The sequence below is a fragment of the Hypomesus nipponensis genome, chromosome 10 (assembly GCF_054491055.1).
Source record: "Hypomesus nipponensis isolate SF chromosome 10, ASM5449105v1, whole genome shotgun sequence".
Lineage (NCBI taxonomy): Eukaryota > Metazoa > Chordata > Actinopteri > Osmeriformes > Osmeridae > Hypomesus > Hypomesus nipponensis.
In genome coordinates, this window is record NC_140370.1 from 9,415,092 (window position 1) to 9,434,551 (window position 19,460).

Below are 19,460 nucleotides of genomic sequence, written 5' to 3' on the forward strand. Positions count from 1 at the left end.
AATTATTTTAGTTGAACACTTTAGAAATAATTGGATCATTCATTCAAGTACATTCTTATTATTAACATTTCCTTTGACAATACATCTATATAAATGTAAAGCTTATCTTTAGTCAATTTTCAAATCCATAGTCTCAGTGCTCAGGCTCTACATAGAACAACGCCCCCTTTTCATTCAGGTCTCAACAATATCCAGTAGTGATACAGAGTTGACCATTTCCTGTGCACACAGGCAGGGTGTTCCAGAGCAGAGGCTCTGAATCACGCCTGAGTAAACGTCCTGCTAGCAGACAGACAAGACTGCATGTCCTGTCATGCCACATCGAAGGTGTTAAAAAGAGCCTACTTGGGGATGTTGGACAGAAAAAGGTGTAGCCAGGTTGATACGCACCTCATTGTTTGCTGCATCCCACATATACTTCTGAGTGCATTTTTGGGGTTGAATACTGACCTACTCACTTTGTGAGACTATCTGTGACCATGAAGAACATAAGTTGGATATCCATATGTGGAATGTTTCTTTTGACCAGGTCGGTTCAAGGAACCTTCAGATATCAAGGTGAGAGATCACAATACTCCTTCTTTACGAATACATCAAATGTATTTCTTAAAGTTTTTATTCTTAAATTGTTCTCTTTACCTCTTTCGATTCAAAGTGGTTTACAATGAATTTCAATGTTTCTCAATATCTGATTATAGACTGAAGTAAAGTTCAAAGTACAAAACACAAATACTGTTCCTTTCTATGGTGTTCCTTTTGTAACACCATAAAGAAAAATAAGAAATGAGTCATCAGAAGAACACATTTTTCATTTGACATAAAGAAATATGTTATTTTGTAAGTCCTGTATGCTATAGAAATGGATCGATTTGATGTTTAAATAGCCCCACTACCTTATGTTCTCTTATGCTTAATTTTAAAAAGTGTAATATCTACCCATCAAAAACATGCGCAAGTCAACACTTTCTGTTGCTTCTTGTGGTGAAGAAAGGGCATATCTAGTCTAGCAGAGCTGCTGAGGTACTTGATCTCAATTAAAGCCTTAAAGGCATTGATTTGGTTTAAAGCCTTGGTTCAACACATTACTGATGTGCTGCTGTTGTGAAGTAATGTCTCCTCTGATTATATTGTTGGTTTGAGGTCATTATCTCAATGTTTTCTCAACAAGAACAACAACTACAAGAAGCAACTTGCGTTGCCACAGGAACCTGATAAGGGCAATAAGTGGTACATAAAGTATAGACGTATAATGAAGAGTACATCTTAAGGATAGCTCAAGCTTGGGAAAATGCTCCTTCAGCTGTGTGGTTAGGCAATTGGGTTTGGCTGGTTATTATGCAGTATAAGGGTTTTTCAGAATACGTAGCTAAGAGATGCCATGAATGACACTTACGACTGTACATATTGAGTACAAGTATCTGTTCTGAAAAAGACTGATATCGAGAGACTTTAATTAAACTTTGAGTGTCTTTAGCCTCACAGACAGCTAAACAACAACAAAAGGAACCTCCTAATTTAAACTCAAATGTACCAAAAATGTATTTTCCTTCTCAATGTATGGCTATCATTATTTCCAATTTCTCTTCCAGCATCAGTTCATTGTGAATGCAACGGCAAATCGACCTATTGCTTCATTGACCCCTTGGGTCTCCATTGTGTGGACTGCCAGGAGAACACAGAAGGGAGGCATTGTGAGAAGTGCAAAACTGGATTCTACCACCAGAGGGCAGGAGAGAGTTGTGTGCCCTGTGCTTGTAGTACAACAGGTGAGCTCTAAAGGTGAAAAAGGCCAATCCCAACAGGGATTTAAAATCAATCTGCATTCTACATGTCTAAACCCTGAACAAGAAAGGCAAAAACCAAACCCAATCTCTGTTTTGAATGTATAATTGAATGTGTAATGTGAAAGATTACACAGTGTCCTTGACGTTGAGATTGTTCCTGTATGATGTATGTTTTCCATTTTACCACCTGTCAGGTTCTGCTGGTCCAAACTGTGACAGCAGAGGGCAATGCAGCTGTAAGACAGGGGTCATGGGGGACAAGTGTGATCAGTGCCCCAACGGAAAACCTCTGACGCCTGAAGGCTGCGCACGGAGGTAAAACTAAACATGTTGCTTTTGAAATGCACATCTTTGTTATGATATCTGATATTTATTTAAACATGTAATCGAGACAGTGTTAGTGCAATGTCTGTGAATTATTGCTACTTTCCTTTTCAGTTTAATCGCTACTATCTATTATTTATTTCTGGCAAATGTGGCATTTAGCGATGATGCGTTTTGGTGTAATTAAATTGCTGAATCTTAATTGTGCAATTAATTCTGAATTAGTAATTGCAATAACTGTCATTGTACAATGCTACTTCTATTTTGCAGCAGTAGCCAGCTCATAGACGACATGGTGACGCCCTTTCCGTGCTTCTGCTACGGACACTCATCTCAGTGTTCAATGGCACAAGGCTACTCTGTGTCCACAATCTCTTCAAATTTTGACAATGGTAAGTATAAACATTTAAGCGCCTGTGCCCATAAAATAAAAAGTGATTTAAAGTTAATTTATCTTTTATTTGTCTGTATGTCTATGTTTTTGTCAACAAAGTATCCTAGATATTTCTCATAGTTTGCTGTTGTTTCAGGGCCAGAGGGATGGCGTGCTGCCACAGCCCAGGGAGTAACCCAATCTCAGGTCCAGTTCCGTTGGTCCCCCAAACATCAAGACATTGAGGTAATCTCTGAAGACATCATGCCTGTCTACCTCTATGCCCCTGGTAAGTCCTGTTTCTCATTTTGTCTTCTTGACAGTGTTTACCCCAGTGTTTGTCATCAGTTTTTTACTCATTCATATTCCATTATTATTTTATTTTGTCTTCTTGGAGAATAGAGACTGTAATTGTAAAGCTCACTATAGGGAAACATGATTCAGTTAGTACTTAGTTCATTATTCAGTTCAGTTCTTTAATTGTGTTCTCTCTGTCTTGTACACAATGTCTAGACACCTACCTAGGTAACCAGTTACTGAGCTATGGTCAGAACCTGTCTTTCTCTCTGCGGTTGGACCGAGGGGTCCGATACCCATCCACCAATGATGTGATTATGGAGGGCTCAGGCCTGAGGGTAGCTTCCTCCCTGGGGAACCTGCGCACCGTTGTAGCCTGTGGTAAGAAGATCACCTACACATTCAGGTGAGAAACAGGTATCCACTGGACTGAAGTGGGACAGAACCTGGGTATGTGCTTTTACCGGTGAAAGTACACTAAGCCAAAGCCTTAAAAGTATTTTGGTGGGGAAAAAGACTAGCGTTTAGTCTCAGCTTTTTGCTAATATTATCTTTCAGTCAGTTCTGTCATAGCCTCAGCATTTCCAATACACAGATGTCATTCCTTCCACAAAACATAATTCACAGGTCGAACGATGAATGCCAAAGAAATTAATTGATAAATCACACTCTAATACTGTCATATCATAATATCATTGCTGGGTGTGAGGCAGTTGTCATTAAATATTTGACCACAGATTGCACTGCAATAATTTATCAAAATGAATGATGTGGTCACAACAGTTCCTCTCAACTAACATAGATTAACTTCATCTTCGATATTGGACAAGTCCAATACAATTAATTATGAGTGTAAATAGTGTGTGATAGTATTTTCTTTTGTGCACCATGCAACATTGATTTACTGTGAGAGTCGGTATCATTAAGCAGGTAATTCCAAGAGGAAATTGGTTGGGACTGTGTTCTAACAAATAGTTGTGATTATATTGGTGAGAAATGTTTAATGTTTCTTTCTCAGACTGGATGAGCAAGCAAGCAGCAAATGGAAACCTCACCTGTCACCTTTCCAGTTCCAAACACTGCTACAGAACCTGACAGCCATTAAAATCCGAGGGACATTTGGTGAAAATGGTAAACCATTTTAGACATTTAAGACACCACTTGGTCCATCATACGATATGAAAGACAGAGGAATTTCACCAAAGTTAACCATAGTTATAGTAGGTTCTCTTGAACTGTGCTTTTCGTTTTAGAGATCAGTACCAGTGTATAGAACGATCTGAACAGAGCCTGTTCTTCTGAACTCCCCTGGCCTCCTCAACCCCTCACAAAGTGTTGTTGTATCCATGGTTTCAGGGCGTGGCTACCTAGACAATGTGCACCTGGTGACTGCACGTCAGGCCCCTGGAGCTGACCCGGCCACATGGGTGCAGAGCTGCAGCTGCCCCAGTGGATACGAGGGCCAGTTCTGCGAAAGGTGCGCCGCAGGGTACAAGAGACGCTCCTTGAGCGAAGGTCTCTTCAGCTCATGTTTGCCCTGCAGCTGCAGAGGAGGTAGCTGCGATCCGGAAACTGGTTTGTGGACGTTTTTATCCATTCGTTTAATTTTAAATTGTGCCGTGAGATTTCACAATGATGATGGGGAGGAGAATGCGGAAGATGTTGATTTGATATTGATGATGAAGGTGAGGGTGATGGTAATACTGATGAGGGGATTGATGATTGCATTAAATGAGTACTATGTGTGTCATGCTGTGCAGGTGACTGTTACTCTGCAGATGAGACCCCTAATGGTCGATCATGCCAGTCTGGCTACTACAGTGACCCTGCGCAGCCCCAGTCCTGCCGGAAGTGTCCCTGTCCCACTGGAGTTACCTGTTCCATCAGGCCTGGGACAGTTGAGGTCCAGTGTGACCGATGCCCCCTTGGCACCACTGGTGGGTGCTATGATCAATCTATATACATCTGTCATTATGATCTATCTTTTATCGTATCAATTTAACTTGTTTAACTACATGCTCTTATGGTTCTTCCCTTTGGCACTTATTTTGGTTGTTCAAAATATGTGCTTCATGTTTTGGCTACCCGCAATGTTTTTGGGGCTATCTTGTTGTTATTTTCAGTGACCTATGCCTTTTGTAAAGCTCTCTCTTGGAAGTCGCTTTGGATGAAAGTGTCTGCTAAATGAATACATGTAAATGTAATTTCACCATGCTTGATGAGGTTAAATGTTATAAATACCATTATGTATTATTTATTGTTATCCCAATGGTGCTCCTACACATACCCATCCTCTCTTCCCTCCCTTTCCATTTTGTTTCTTTTCTCCCTCCTCCAATCAGGTTCTGGTTGCCACACCTGCGAGGATGGTTTCTATGGGGATCCTCTGGGAGAGCGTGGTCCTCGGCAACCCTGCCAGCGATGCCAGTGCAACGGGCACATAGACCCCAATGCAGTGGGTAACTGTGACGCCCAGACTGGGGAGTGCCTGAGGTGCTTGAATCAAACCAGGGGATTCAACTGTGAGAGCTGCCTGGAAGGCCACCATCACAGCCAGCCCACAGAGGCGTGCAAACGTATGAACACACAGACCTGTCCTTCCTCCTTTTTGCTTGTACATGCCATAACCACTCAATTTATTCATTCATTTACTGTTCTGCTAATTCAGTAGAATGTTATGGTGGTGCTTTCCTCTATCATTCTACTAAAGATGGTCTGGATACTGTACATGATTGTTGTCTATCTAAATAATTGTTTTCCTTCTTTGTTGTCTAGCTTGTGCCTGCAAGTCCCAGCGGTCCTTGTCAAACCAATGCAGTGACATGGGTCAGTGCTCATGCAGAGAGGGCTTTGAGGGGTTAAAGTGCCAGCGCTCTGCTTGCCCCTCTTGCTTTAATCCTGTCAAAACTAAGGTATTTCATTTGGTTGGCAGGGCTGATCCGCAATTTAAAAAAATACTCTGCCCCCTCCTCTTCCCTTTCTCCTCATATTGATGTGCTCATAATCAACAAGGAAGGAAGGAAGGAAGGAAGGCTACAACATGTTGTTTTGAGGGGGATCTTACACATGGGAACACATCTGGGAAAACTAAATTTTACAAGGAATTTCCTCAGTCAAAATCTTCTGATGAGCTGGATACGGGCTGATGATTCACAGAAAATGTATATTCATAGTATACTACCTTGGAGGTAGAACACCATTGTGCTGTACATGTCAAGTAAATTAGCAGTGTGTTTGTGAACCCAGCCCACATTTCTCTCTGAGTTAGGATGAAAATGTGTGAAGGTACTGCAGGCAGCTCCCCTCTGGCTGCCTGCGTGGGAGGAATTAAGAGCGGGGCTAAGAGATCCAAACTCAGCAGTAGATTAATTTGGAGAAGCTATCAGATTGAATACCCAAAACCTACTTCTCAGTTAATTCAGGTCAACCTAAGACCCTTAGGTTGTGTCTTACCTATAGAAAAGCTGTCTTATTTGTTACACCAAAGCACCACATTTGACCTTATTTTTATAAACGAGTTAACAAATTCAACACAATACATTAAAACACACAAAACCAGGTAGCATATTGAATCTTTTTTGAAAGTCAGCGACAACAAAACAATGATATGAAAATGTATAAATAATCCCAAATCCCTTTTTCACCCCATCTCTGCCCTTGGGACCTGCATTACAGATGGATCGATACACTCGTAAACTGCAAGAGCTCGAGACTCTGTTTACAGGCATGGAGACTGGAACGTTGCCAGTCAATGACGCCCAGATGGAGAGGACAATAAGAGAAGCCGAACAGCTGGTATTAGACCTGCAGAGCAAAGCTGCAAACCTCACAGGTAAGTCATTCAAAAGTACTGCATAAAATCTCACCATCAGTTAAGGGCCCATATCAGCAAAGTGAATCTCATAATGATGGGTTCATTTTATTGTCATTCTGTAGGAACAGAAAAAGACCTGCAGGCTCAGCTCTCAGACATCAGTCGAAGCTATAAAACTGAGTTAAGAGATATCGAGGCCATGTCAAAAACCGTGGATGACACAAATCTGCAGGACCAGAAATACAGGGAGAAGGTCTTCAATGTCCAGCAGCTTATTAAGGAGATAATGCTTCTGCTAGGGGAGGCAAAACTCACCATCAAGAGTGCTGTAAGTTTCAGTCTTCTACCTGAATCACCTAATAACGATCTCTTAAGCTGTTATCATCTAAAGACAACACAATGTCTACAGCTTGTGATGATGATGATGATGATGATGATGATGATGATGATGGTGATGATGAAGATGACCATTCCTATTTTAGGACCTCCCTCAAGCTGATGCCATGTCTGGTGTGGACATCCTCCCCACTTTGGTTCAGAAAGCACACATTCTTGTTGATGAGTGAGTTTAATCCCTATACAACTCATATATCCTCCAAACTATATTCTATATCTTATAGAATATCATGATACAACTAGATTGGTTGTTTCCTGAAAACATTGTTTATTTTTGAGAAACAAAGTAATTGCATATTTTATGAAAGATGTAACGATGAGTGTGTTTTGTGTTTCTTTCATAGTCACCAGAGCATAGCGGACACAGTAGTGAGGACAGCCAACAGCGCCCTGGCTGAGTCTGAGAGGGGTTTGGCTCTTATGAGAGCCGCAATGAATAAGGAGAACAAGATTAATGAACTTATCAGCGACCTCAAAAGCCAGTAAGAGATTTATTTCTGTTTGGCATGATACATAGAGTTAAAAGATTCATTACAAAACATCACATGCACATTCACATTACTAATTAAACATATTGTTCATTGTCTTGCACTTTACAATAGTTTCCACGAGCACAGTTGTCCTGTCAATGCTTTTTACATTACACCTTCACCCTATTCAGGTATGATCTAAACTCAGCCAAAGTGAAGGCTCTGGAGGCTCAGGCCACTCGAACGAGCAGTGCAGCCGGAGATGAGAGCAAGATGGCCATTGACACCCTGAAGCAGATAACTTCCCTGGAGCGGAACCTCCCAGATCCTCTCAAGGTAGCACACTAATCTCTGTCAGGTGCTCCTTCTTCAGTCTCATATCTGAACACAATGAAACTAATAAGGAGCATAAACATGACTAAGCAGGAAATGAACAGTGGGGGATCTCATTAAAACCAGACTTATGAGGACGAATCTAGGACAGGTCTCCACAGATTTCACCAGTGTGTGTAGTTAGTTACACTTGCACTACACACCACAGCTCACTGATGCTCCTGTTGTGCTGTATGCAGAAGGACCTTGATGCAGTGGTTGCCAGGTTGGATGGCCTGAAAGATAAGGTGCAGAAGAACCTGACAGAGTATGACGTACTTCAAAATGAAGTCCAGCAGGACAGGGCTGCACTGGAGGACCTCCTAGTCCAGAAGAAAGCAGCTCAGCAGGTAAGGATTTGTCTACCACCCTTTTCATCACGGGCTGTGTGGTGGTGGTGTAAGTCTAATGTTTAAATCCAAATTATAAAATTCCAGTAAATCTTTCTAAATTATTACACTGGTTAACAATGCATCATTTAGATATTGTGTTTGTTTCATGTTAGCATTATAAATGGAAACTGTGCTGTGTGCTTACAACTGACAGTGTTCTATTTTTCTTGGATTTGATTTCTGCAGGATTATGACAGGCTCCTTGCAAGGGCAAATGCTGCAAAGGCAGAGACGGTGTTGGCTCTGAATGGGTTCACTGACAACATGAATAACTTGGATGATACTCTCACCAATCTTAAAGGTAAAATAAGTAATTAGTTAGTCTAACTCCCATTAATAACCATTTGTATACCAGACAGAGATGGTGATGTTAAGTCACACTTTGGCACTCAAAGTAAAACAGGCAGTTTTCAGACACAGTATACATCATTGAAATGTTTTATTTCTGCAAAATATTCAGCAGTTGTTTCATGTAGTCACAAACATATGGAATTGTTATTGTATGGGAATCTGAATCCTTTACAATTTAAAAGACACATTATGATACCATTATTGCTAGAACAGTGTTGTTTGTTTACCTTAAATGTCCAACCAAAACCCTAATAACAAACTTTGACAAGTACACCTCACAAAAGTGTAAGTGTAAAGGGTAATTGTACAGTGTGACCTCATCACTAAGTCTTTGTAACAACGGTTCTCAAAACAAGTGAAATATCTTACGTGAATATGGACTTGCTGTACTCAGGGAACATTTATAGCATGTCCATTCTTGTGCTTGCCAGGATTTGATGACCAGATCAGCAAGAACAAGGCTTTAGCTGATGAGGCCATAAAAAAGCTACCCAGTATCAACGCCACCATTCAGCAAGCTGTTGGCAACAACTCCGAAACCCTATTCATCATTGGGAGCGTAGCTGGCGACTACGATGACGCACTGGGAACTGTAAACAACTTAGAGGCCGTTGTCTCTCAACTAGAGGTAAATCTAACCGACTTCTTTCTATGGAAATGTCCAACTGGGCTCCATATAAATGCTAATCCAGTTTCTGCATCTACACTCTAAAAGAGTATCAGACACACACAACAATGAAGCCAATGTCTTGAGTCACTTATGCATATAAGCTCATTGACTAAGAGACATGGTCTGTTAGACGAACAAAAATTGTATAATTTTAGACCACTGGGCATATTTCCAGAAATTACCACACAAATCTGACATGGAAACTCAAAATGATTCAAGGATTTTGAGTGTTTGTTGCTATCCACAGGAAATGTCTGGTTCCTTGCCGGGTTATGCTGATCTGGTGAAGGACACCACCAAACTGAGGGCAGACCTGCAGGGTCTGCATAAACAGGCTGTGGACATCGAGGGGAAGATGCTTTCAGAAACGGGAAATGCCCAGCTGCAGAAAGCCAGAGCTGAGGAGGTTAGCCTTAGAGACCTATTTTATTTTAATCGAGCGCACTTATTATTCTTATTGGTATGGGATGTACCTTTACGTATTTAAATGTAGTGTAATGTGTGTGATGTATATTGGTTACAGGCTGCAATGAAGGCAACTGGTGCTTATAACAATGCCAGACAAACCAAAGATGCAGTTGATGAGACTCTTATAATCATCAACAATCTCCTGGGTGTAATTGGTAAGTATTAGAATTACCCATAATGCAGACTTACAGTAAGCAATTTGCACCAAGTTGTTTGTCAATTCAAAAGCTCCCAGTGATTTTGATCATCTTTATACAAGACCCACTGCAGTGATAATGGATGCAGACTATTATATGCAGAACACATGGTTGTTGTTGAGATTTTAAAGGGGTATTAGCTGTCAAATCACCCAGTAATGGCCTGCCATACTGCTCTGGCATACAGCCAGGATTGGGGTACTTTATTCACAGCACACAAACTTGCACAAAACTACTGTTGTTGTTGTTGATGTTGGTTCCATCGCCTCACAACACACCTGGATCTGGTCCTTGACACAGTTATCCTGCTCTTTCTTGCCTAGGCGAGCCAGGCAGCGTGGATGAGGAGAGGCTGGCTCAGCTGGAGAACTCCATTGCTAATGCTCGTAGCCAGGTGAACCAGCAACTCAGGCCACGCCTGAAGGACCTCGAGGAGAAAGAGGCTGCTCAGAGGGCCCGGCTGTCAAGTCTTGACCTTGACATCGACACTATCTTGGACAACATCAGGAACCTGGAAGACATCCGGAAAACAGTCCCAGAGGGTTGCTACAACCTTTCTCCCATCGAAGGAGCATAAGATGTAAAGGGTGCAAAGTTTGGCATTTTGATTGTCTTAGGAAATGGAACTGGTTTACTCCTGCTGGGAATTAAGTTCAATCTAATCAAATACATTTCACATACATTTCTAAGTATACTATCATCGAGAAAATGTTTTTTGTCACTTTCCTGGCTTTTTGCATCTGCCATTCAAAATGCTGCCTGTTCAAAAGTATTTGTAAATCCCTGTATGTGATAATGGTATGTATGTTATGAAATAACATCTGCAGATCTGCGAAGTTTTCAACTGATCTCTAGTTTTGCTAATAACTAATGTATTTTCTATTCTGTCCAGAATAAACCAAAATATTTATATTTATCTTTATTGAGGTCTCAAATCACAAATCAGGTACAATGTATAAACTTCATACTCAGACATTTGTCCTTTTAAAGCAGCATGATTTCATGTTGTCTAAAGAATTGTATTAATGTTTACATATTTAAGGATCACTGCTATAGAACACTGCCAAAATAAAATGATAAGATTTCAATATGAGAATATAATATGAGAGAAGTTTGGTATAAAACCCCAAATTAGATATAACTAAATCTTAGCTTTTCAATAAAAATCGTCCAGCACTTCTATCAACTTCAGTGTCATGACAATGCAACTTTTTCTTACATTTTATTTCCCCCAAAGCACGTTGTTTTTGAAGTATGAAAAATCAGTGATAGTAAGTATTCTACAAGGGTAGCCTGCAGAGATCCTGATTTAGGTATGCATACTCAAGAGAAGCATGTAGAAAAACAATCTGGTAGAAGTCATATTGTGCACTGTTCCTATTCTATTCTCAAGTACAAAATTATTTATGTCAGTGTAGCAGTAAAGGATATGAAGTATTTGTATTGAGGATCTAAAGCATTTCTGTGCACAGTGTTATGCAATATGCTGCAGTACAGTGATAGCCTTGTGTGTCACAACACTGGTGCACACGACACACTAACAACTAGATAATGTAGTCACATTTCCTGTACATTATGTGACTTCACTCTTATGTGAAAATCACATTTGCTGTAAGCACTGGAATGTATTGTTTTTTCTCATTAGCTTCATGTACACATTCAAACATGTATATAAGATGTTTCAGTCACAATGAAAACATGTGAGACATTATTAGCATCATTTTGCAGCATTTCTTGACAACATTTTCACAACCGATTACATATTTATATCCCTGTAATACCATCCTTTCTCTAATTGAATCTCTGATATTAAATTCCATGGCTTGACTATCTTGGGTACTGCAACATGATAGGCAGCAATCTTTGTTGCCACTTCCTTTGCTTTTTAATGTCAGTGCACTTTTATTAATTTATTTAAGGTTAATGGTATGACAGCGCAAGTAATAATTAGACAATCTTTGAATCCATTCTTATGGTCATTAAAAGGGACTTCCTGTATACAATGTATGCTGTTACAATTTAGATTTACACTATTCTGAACACTATTCCAGACAGACTCCCAAGAAGCAATGTACGTAGCACATGAAAATAACAAAAAGGTAACTTTTTTCTGCACTGTGGTATTTCTTATTATGGTGAATAGGAGAAAAGGTATTTTACCCACAAAAACAATCAATGTGAAAATAATTCTGTCATGTGCAAACAGTTGTACATTTTGAAATAATGCCCACTACAGAAAAAACGTTTAGGTATCCATGTACAATTTCAAAGAGACATGGATACAGGTGTTTTCTCAAAGATCGTACAGTAAATATAAAATGACGTAATGGGTGGATAGTCCCCACGATAGGTGTTTTTCAGTAAACACTTTTACAATAAGTAATTCCTAAGAAGTACATAAGCACTCATGCCAAACCAAACGCTTTAAGCATGCAATCTAATAATCTACAGTCAAATTAACAACAAAGGGCCAACATTCAGTTGCCATCCTCACTACCTCTTTGTATACCATACAATCATCCTCCAGCTCACAATGACCACATGACACTACCACAACAGAAGGTGTGTTTGATTTAATTCACACAATTTGCCGGGTAGGTGGAGTTAACACTTCAGAACCAATGGCATGGTAGAAAAAGAGGAAACCCCCACCCACCTGGCACTGAAGGCAAACTAAATCATGCTTGGGCAATGCCAGTGGTCCACCTGTCCTCAGTCCTCAGGCACCTTGCTGTACATCCACAGGTCCGATGAGTCACCATGATACAGTAAGAAGGGACATTGATACCTAATGCTCCTTTTGTATGGAAAAGCAATAGCTCAAGAGGAGTATACGTTTCACACAGAAGACAGACAAGGAAGTTGGGGGGTGGGGGGAGAAACGTGTTTATCATTCTTCCCCCTTCTCATGCCAGTACTGTGGGTGCGTTTTCTTATCCAGAGGCATTGATGTAAAGCTGACTCTGCAGGATATAGTCGATGACTGGTTGGCTCAGGTAGTCCACCACATGACCATCTCCATGCTGCAGAGCCAGTCTGCAGGAAAAAGGGGTGGGTAGAGGGAAGAGGTTAGAGGTCAGGTTTTATCAACTTGTTCTTCTATTCACATATACAGAAGTGCTCTATTTGGACCAAGATGTCCACATGTTAAGAAACAGATGAATAATTATGCAATAGAGAAGTAGAAATCTTCATGGCAATTTGAACAAAATATACAAATCAACGCTTACCTGCTCTTGGTTGAACTGACGATGGACATGGGGTGGTTGATATCATCTTTTACCACAGTGATGTTATCCTGAAAACAAATGTATTATTTAAAACAAGCATAATCACAATAAGGAAACGTTTACACAGTAAAAGAGACATTAATGACATTTAAAAAATCATATTATTATGCACTGACCTTGTACTTGCGGAGCACAGAGGAGTGGTTCATGATCCTCTCTGTGTCAACTCCATCTCGGGGCACGACAACAATGCCAAAATCCCCCACAATCACCTCCATCTGAGGATCATAACATAGAATACTGTAGCCCTCCTTCAGGTGTGTTGAGATACTTGTAATCTTGTAACAATATGAATGATTTAGTCATGACTAAAACATCTATGTTTTGTATTCCATCAGTTATTCGATACCCAGTCCCTCTGTTCCTCTGAGTACTTTAAGATACTTATAGGTAAACATACATAGGTCCCAAAAATAAAGAAAAATAAGAAAGCTAAAAGAAATTCATTTAACCGTGGGTGACACAAGAATGGTACTTTCTCAATTGTTCGGGAAGAGGCGGAGGAAAGGAGAGATGGGAAAGGCTAAATGAGTGGCCTTACATCACTGTCCTTCCACAGGCCAGGGATACAGAAGGATTCTAGAAGATCACTGCCACACAGGAGCAAGATGCGCAACTCTGGACAGACAAGCAGTGAGGAAGACACCCAGTAAACAAACCAGTAAAAGGCTCATGGAGAGGAGAGGAAACGTCTAACAACAGGATTATTACAAACAGGCTATAAAGGGAAGAAATACATGACGAAATACGGGATGTTATTACAAAAATATATTTAATTACATTTTAAGAAAGCCTCTGCTTCAGTAACATGAGAGGGAACCATATGACAGACAAGATCAGTAATATCATCAGATTTCAGAATGAAACAGTTGGAGGACATCCAAACCTTTGCCAAGGCAAAGAGTACCCAGCACATAATTTGGATCTGATGGTTTTATCCCCATATCACCCAACCACAATATTACATTTTCTTTGTTTGCAACAACAGCACAAGAAAAACAACACAAAAAAACTCACCTATTTCTTCATATCGCATTGCAGTCCCAAGGTTTGCATTTTCATCTTCAGAAATAGAATTGAACTAAATGTTAGTAGTTGTCAGTGTTGTTGGTAGTATGCACACGCCTACGTAAGTGTCAGTTCTGGTATTCAGTTCTACTTACCCACAAAGGTGAATCGTTCAATGTGGGGGCGAACACAGCAGATTTTTCCAAAGTTCTCAGTCATCTTACCCCACAGCTTGACTAAACAGGTAAAAGTACAGCAATCTGAATGCATTTCTCAAACTAAAATACTGAATGAGAAAAATGTATTCAGGGAGACAATATTAACCAGTACATGTATTGTTTACAATTGTTTGTTTACATTACATTTTATTTGAATCAGCCTCAAAACGTAAGAATAAGATTAACAAACAGTTAAAATATGTTATGCTTGTCTTAGCTACAATGGAACCAAGTTGCATGAGTGCAAACTTCGAATGCAAGTTCCTGGTAATCAAAGGCATGGTCAATGCAACATTGAACATCTCAGTCTATCTAGGTCTGATGTTTCACGATGTCTGATGTTGCACCTTCCTTGTTTCTTACCAAAAATGCACATTGCAATCAATTGAGATTTTTGATAAATGTGTAGTACACACTTACTGGCAGTAGGCTTGTTTGTATTGCTATGGTTTTGATAAATTGTTGCATTCTGATTCTGTGGCTGGCCAATCACTGGAGTTGAGGAGGGTGTGTTTACATTGGAGAGAATACATCCTGTGACTCTCTGTGGATGAAGGAAAAAACACCAGCTGTTTCAGATATTGGACTCTGCTTCTGTCTGCTAGCAAAATACATAGGTAGTCAATATCTTAATTAAACAATTCCAACATAAATGTTTTTTTACAGGAGAGGTGATAGTATAGTATTGTTGCTATGGTAACAACTGCTGGGTAATACCTATAATAACGATTCGTGTATAAGATATCAAAATAAAAATGGGTTAAATGGCTGGCCATCTTCATAGTTGAAAAACTCAAAAATGACATATACACCAAATAGCTAGTTGGTCGAGCAATAATGACCATTTGCATACACTTGTAGCTTGGAAATCTGTCAAACTTGCACTCGATGAACAGATCCACACCACTCAAGTCTACAATTAATGAAGACCAAAAAATGTAGTGCTATTAGTTTGATCTGTTAGTTTGGCTTTTACTTAGCTTTGAATTGCCTATCCAAGTTTATATACAGGGAATGTTATACTTGTTAGCATATCAGTGTGAATTACTTTAATATCATTAGTACACATTAAACTATTGTACAATAATTCTATTTGTATTAAGAGAATTGCCTGTATCTTTGTCCTTGTTCAAATGTTGTAGTGTGACACTAACAGACCTTACCTTCATAAGGTCACGATGATGTTCCAGAACACTGCATGTAGTTTGCCATTTGTCCTGAAAGCACTCCCAGGGATCCACTCTGCATAAAATGGGAGATTAACAATCTTAATATTTCTGTGTCTAGAAATGAACACCTCTTCAAGTGCCCCTCTACCCCAATTTCTTGAAGTTAGAAACATGATATTCTTGTGCTACTGTTCTCCCAAATTCAATCATGTTCATCTGTTCATCAGTAGTGGTGTTGGCTGCATGTTGGCTAGGTACAGTATGGTATAGTTGTCCTTTTGTTGATTGTGTATAAAACCAGTACTTGCTACAGTGTTTAAAAAAACAAACATTACTAATTCTAATTTGATTAGTAATTACTCATTCTAATACTAATTTGAGTAAAACGAGAACATGTAATTAATAAATGGTTACTGCATAGTTTCTCACCTAATCCAATCAGAAGACTGAACAGCCATCTGACACATAGTGAGGCGATGTTTGCTTGTGACCAGGCCCTATGAACACAATTAACAAATCTTTTAAACACTTGGTCAGATGCCAGCATGTATACGTGTACAACATGGTCATGGAGTATCAGGTCTTCATTTCCCCTCATTAAAATATATCTAACATAAAGTATGTCTGTGTAGACATACTTTATATTAAATATATTTTGATGACAGAAGTCAATGACTGTAGTAGCTGGGTTTAGATATATGTCTTTCAAGTGATAAAAAATGCATTCAAATGGTCTCAAACTATCTACCTCAGTAAGCATGTAAAATAGTCATCTTACACCAAATTTACCCTTGATCCAATCAATGTTTATTTGCCTGACTGGAAGAAAATCTATTTCAAGTGTTGAAGATTCATGATCTGACTGAAAAAATGCTGCTCAAACATTTATTATTCATGTATTCTCTGTTTCTGTTTCGAGAGAGAAAAACTAGGACAAGCTTTAAATTAATTTTAGAGAAGACTCAGGAGCCTGGATGAAGATTGTACCAGAGATGGCCTCCACAATATGGGTGTTGCATTAGTGCGTGTATGAACAGGGCCACACAAACTGGTCAATCCTTTGTGGAAATTAGGACCATTTATGGCTTTGTTAAGTTTGCCCTCTGATTGGTAGTCCAAGATGTTGCTGTTTGAGGCACTGACTGTGACTCAAACAACGCCTTAATGCACCTCAAACAGTGCCTTAATGCACCTCAAACAACGCCTTAATGCACCTCAAACAGTGCCTTAATGTTTTTCCTATAATGATTTTGACTCAACAGATGTACAAATCCATGTAAATATTTTTTACCCTAAAAAGAGCCCAATAGAATATTCAGTGAGGAAACACTTCTTAGTTCTTAACCACTGGTTAGGTAAACAAACCCATTTCAATCATTCATGGTATAGGACCATTTCAAACATACATAAGCAATTCAAAGAAACATAGATACATAATGAAATAAACTCATACCGGTTTGCCATAGGAGTCATGTACAGGTGAGATGATGCCCCCAATCACAATGAAGCGGCCTGTTTTGTGCAGATATTCTCTAGCTTTTTCTGAAAAACAGTAGAAGAGGTTTTCTTGAATTCCAAACTTAAGTAAAACTTTTAGGCAGTATTAACTGACAGTAATGACCCTTTTCTGTTTTAAGTTGATTGATGAAGGCCTTTTGTTCAAACTCCAGGGCATCTATTCATCTATACACAAAGGGGTTTGTGCTTGGGCCCCCATTTTATGGGGGAGAAACCCAAACATGTAAATCAAAGCATGTTTGTTCCATGTTTTTCAAGTCACAGAGCAAGAGAGATAAAACGTTTTCTTGGATTCTAGAATGTAAGACCTATCCAGAAACTCATAAACCATTGACAATTTTACAGAGTGTACAGAGAAACCCAGTACCTATACATTCTCTAAAGAAAGGGATGCCACAATAATCCATCTCTTACATCCAGAAAGGCAATAATCATGCATCCTAACGAGATTGAAATAGTTTTACATGGTGGTTAACAAACAATACATTTTTCAGACAAACAATAAACAACAGCTATCAAATATAATATTCTCTAAATTATGACAAGGCACCTTGACTGTTGACCTAGATTCAAGAAAACATTAAATATGTCACGTGAAAAGGTAGTTGGAAAAAGTAGGCCACTGAAACATAAAGGCACTGTCTAATAATATTCCACGTTTTCCTATCTGCTGCATTTCACTCACTTAGTTTCCTGTGCCTTATATTAAACTGCATTCTGATTGTAAATAGCATACATTTACAAGTGCACCGTTATAGGATAGTGTGCACTATTCCACCATTCTGATTTTGTATGACAATCACACTTTAAATCAACTTTGGAAGGCATGTAGTGTGTAACTGGTGTAAACAAATGACACACTTGGTGACACACCAAGATAATAGTGAAGATAATAGTGATAAAAGTGAGTGTTGAAAAAGAGTAAGATAAATATATCCAATTAATATTGGTATTGAATCCAGACTCTAATTGGTGAAAACCACTAATAAACCATCAACATATGGCCCTTGGATAGTTTTCCGAGTTGAAAATAGCAGACACAAGCATAATCCCAAAAAAGCAATTTGCGTCTGACGCAAGACTAAATTCGTAAAACGTAATCCATGAAAGTGGCCTATTTCTTTGTCATTCTGACGTTTCTCTGATGGAATGATCTTGTAGTTTGACATTATTCCAGGATCAGGGTGGCATCCTATGGTTTACTTATTTTTTTGTGACGCAGAACATTCAACAAAAGAACCTAGGCCTCCTCAAAAGGGCGCATGTAGCCTACCCACTACATGATCAATCTTGTATAATAAACATTTAGTGTATCTAGCCTTGACATTTATTGAAGAGGAAACACCTTGTTTAATTCACTCCCTGTCTTCACAAGCGATGATCGGTCTATGCAGCACAGTTATTTTAATGTGCGCTGAAACGAATGAGCCTACAAGCAGTCGTTGATTCAATCAAATAAAAACGAGTTAACTTGCCCACTGTTAATTGTCAAATGATAACAAAGATCATCTTAATTTTGTTTCATTCATATTTTCGTCTCTGAGGCCGTCGCCCATTTCAGCACCCACCTCTTGGACAGCGATTCCAAGTCTACGCCGAACATAACACAATGCGATAAAAACATATAGCCTATATATTTTTTAAGAGATTTGGACAACTAAATGTCTTTCTGGTTAAAGAACAACCTGCTGCCAACAGACTGATCATACAAAACATCTGGTACCTTCTTACCTTGTACAAAGTAAGAACGCAATTTTTCTTACCAAACATATGAATGTGTCCTTTGGTGATGGGGTTAAAACTTCCACACGAAAGCAAAATTACGTGGGTTTTTGTGATCTCGGTCATTATAACTTTGTCTTCGTCTATTTTCCTAAAACTGATGATTGGTTTTCCTTTGTTTTGCTGTTAGCAACCGCAGTGAGAGGCGAGGTTCATTTAGCTGCGGCAGTGTCCTCTCTAGAAGATGGGAGCGTCAGTGCACTCTCCGTTTTAAAGGCGCAGGACCAAAGGCCATCAGGAATGAAAATCACAACGCTCATATTTTTTGCATTTTAAATAGGCATACAGAAAAAAATACGGGGCACCACACATCCATGGCGTTAAGAAACACATAGCCCACCAACAGAATGTTTTTTTAATCCTTCGACTGTTGACAATTCTAATAAGGCTTTTTTCATTGAGTTGGGGTTGTTGCTTTTTAGGAGACATTTGTTTTCAGAATTTAGTACTTTGCAACAGAGATTAGAGATTGCAATTAGGCTATGTCCAATAATTGTTAAAAAAATAAATATATAACTTGGCATCGTTTCTAAATTGTTTAGTTATTAGTCAAATATTCATATAAAG

General features: G+C 39.2%; 2 protein-coding genes across 3 annotated transcripts; one reads left to right on the forward strand and one right to left on the reverse strand.

Moving 5' to 3' along the window:
* The first annotated feature begins 230 nt into the window (after positions 1-230).
* On the forward strand, positions 231-10,825 carry lamc2 (laminin, gamma 2). Of its 2 annotated transcripts, none has more exons than XM_084708003.1 (22): positions 231-558; positions 1,590-1,766; positions 1,979-2,099; positions 2,379-2,500; positions 2,639-2,770; positions 2,995-3,184; positions 3,797-3,909; positions 4,135-4,353; positions 4,539-4,715; positions 5,121-5,354; positions 5,554-5,690; positions 6,454-6,610; positions 6,715-6,920; positions 7,075-7,154; positions 7,333-7,470; positions 7,650-7,794; positions 8,031-8,180; positions 8,409-8,523; positions 9,005-9,201; positions 9,491-9,649; positions 9,767-9,866; positions 10,232-10,825. In XM_084708003.1, the coding sequence occupies exons 1-22, from the start codon at positions 480-482 to the stop codon at positions 10,483-10,485; spliced, it is 3,402 nt and encodes a 1,133-aa protein (XP_084564129.1). In that variant the 5' UTR covers positions 231-479; the 3' UTR covers positions 10,486-10,825. The 2 variants fall into 2 exon arrangements, with proteins under 2 accessions (XP_084564129.1, XP_084564130.1); XM_084708004.1 differs by having other exon boundaries at positions 2,382-2,500.
* A 16-nt stretch (positions 10,826-10,841) lies between these two features.
* On the reverse strand, positions 10,842-19,200 carry nmnat2 (nicotinamide nucleotide adenylyltransferase 2). Its single transcript, XM_084708005.1, has 11 exons — positions 18,875-19,200; positions 17,047-17,135; positions 16,023-16,090; positions 15,588-15,666; positions 14,845-14,968; positions 14,362-14,442; positions 14,216-14,260; positions 13,740-13,816; positions 13,315-13,416; positions 13,139-13,206; positions 10,842-12,944 (listed from the first exon to the last, which is right to left on the reverse strand). Exons 1-11 carry the CDS (start codon positions 18,957-18,959, stop codon positions 12,842-12,844), a joined length of 921 nt encoding a protein of 306 aa, XP_084564131.1. The 5' UTR covers positions 18,960-19,200; the 3' UTR covers positions 10,842-12,841.
* Between the last annotated feature and the right edge of the window lie 260 nt (positions 19,201-19,460).

Excerpts from the sequence above, each read along its gene's own strand:
- lamc2 (XM_084708003.1), top strand. The coding sequence starts at position 480 with ATGAAGAACATAAGTTGGATATCCATATGTGGAATGTTTCTTTTGACC. Across the intron at positions 7,155-7,332 it reads GCACACATTCTTGTTGATGA|TCACCAGAGCATAGCGGACA; the intron begins GTGAGTTTAATC and ends TTTCTTTCATAG. Across the intron at positions 9,202-9,490 it reads CCGTTGTCTCTCAACTAGAG|GAAATGTCTGGTTCCTTGCC; the intron begins GTAAATCTAACC and ends TGCTATCCACAG.
- nmnat2 (XM_084708005.1), bottom strand. The coding sequence starts at position 18,959 with ATGACCGAGATCACAAAAACCCACGTAATTTTGCTTTCGTGTGGAAGT. Across the intron at positions 17,136-18,874 it reads AGGACACATTCATATGTTTG|AAAAAGCTAGAGAATATCTG; the intron begins GTAAGAAAAATT and ends ACTGTTTTTCAG. Across the intron at positions 15,667-16,022 it reads CAGTCTTCTGATTGGATTAG|AGTGGATCCCTGGGAGTGCT; the intron begins GTGAGAAACTAT and ends CATTTTATGCAG.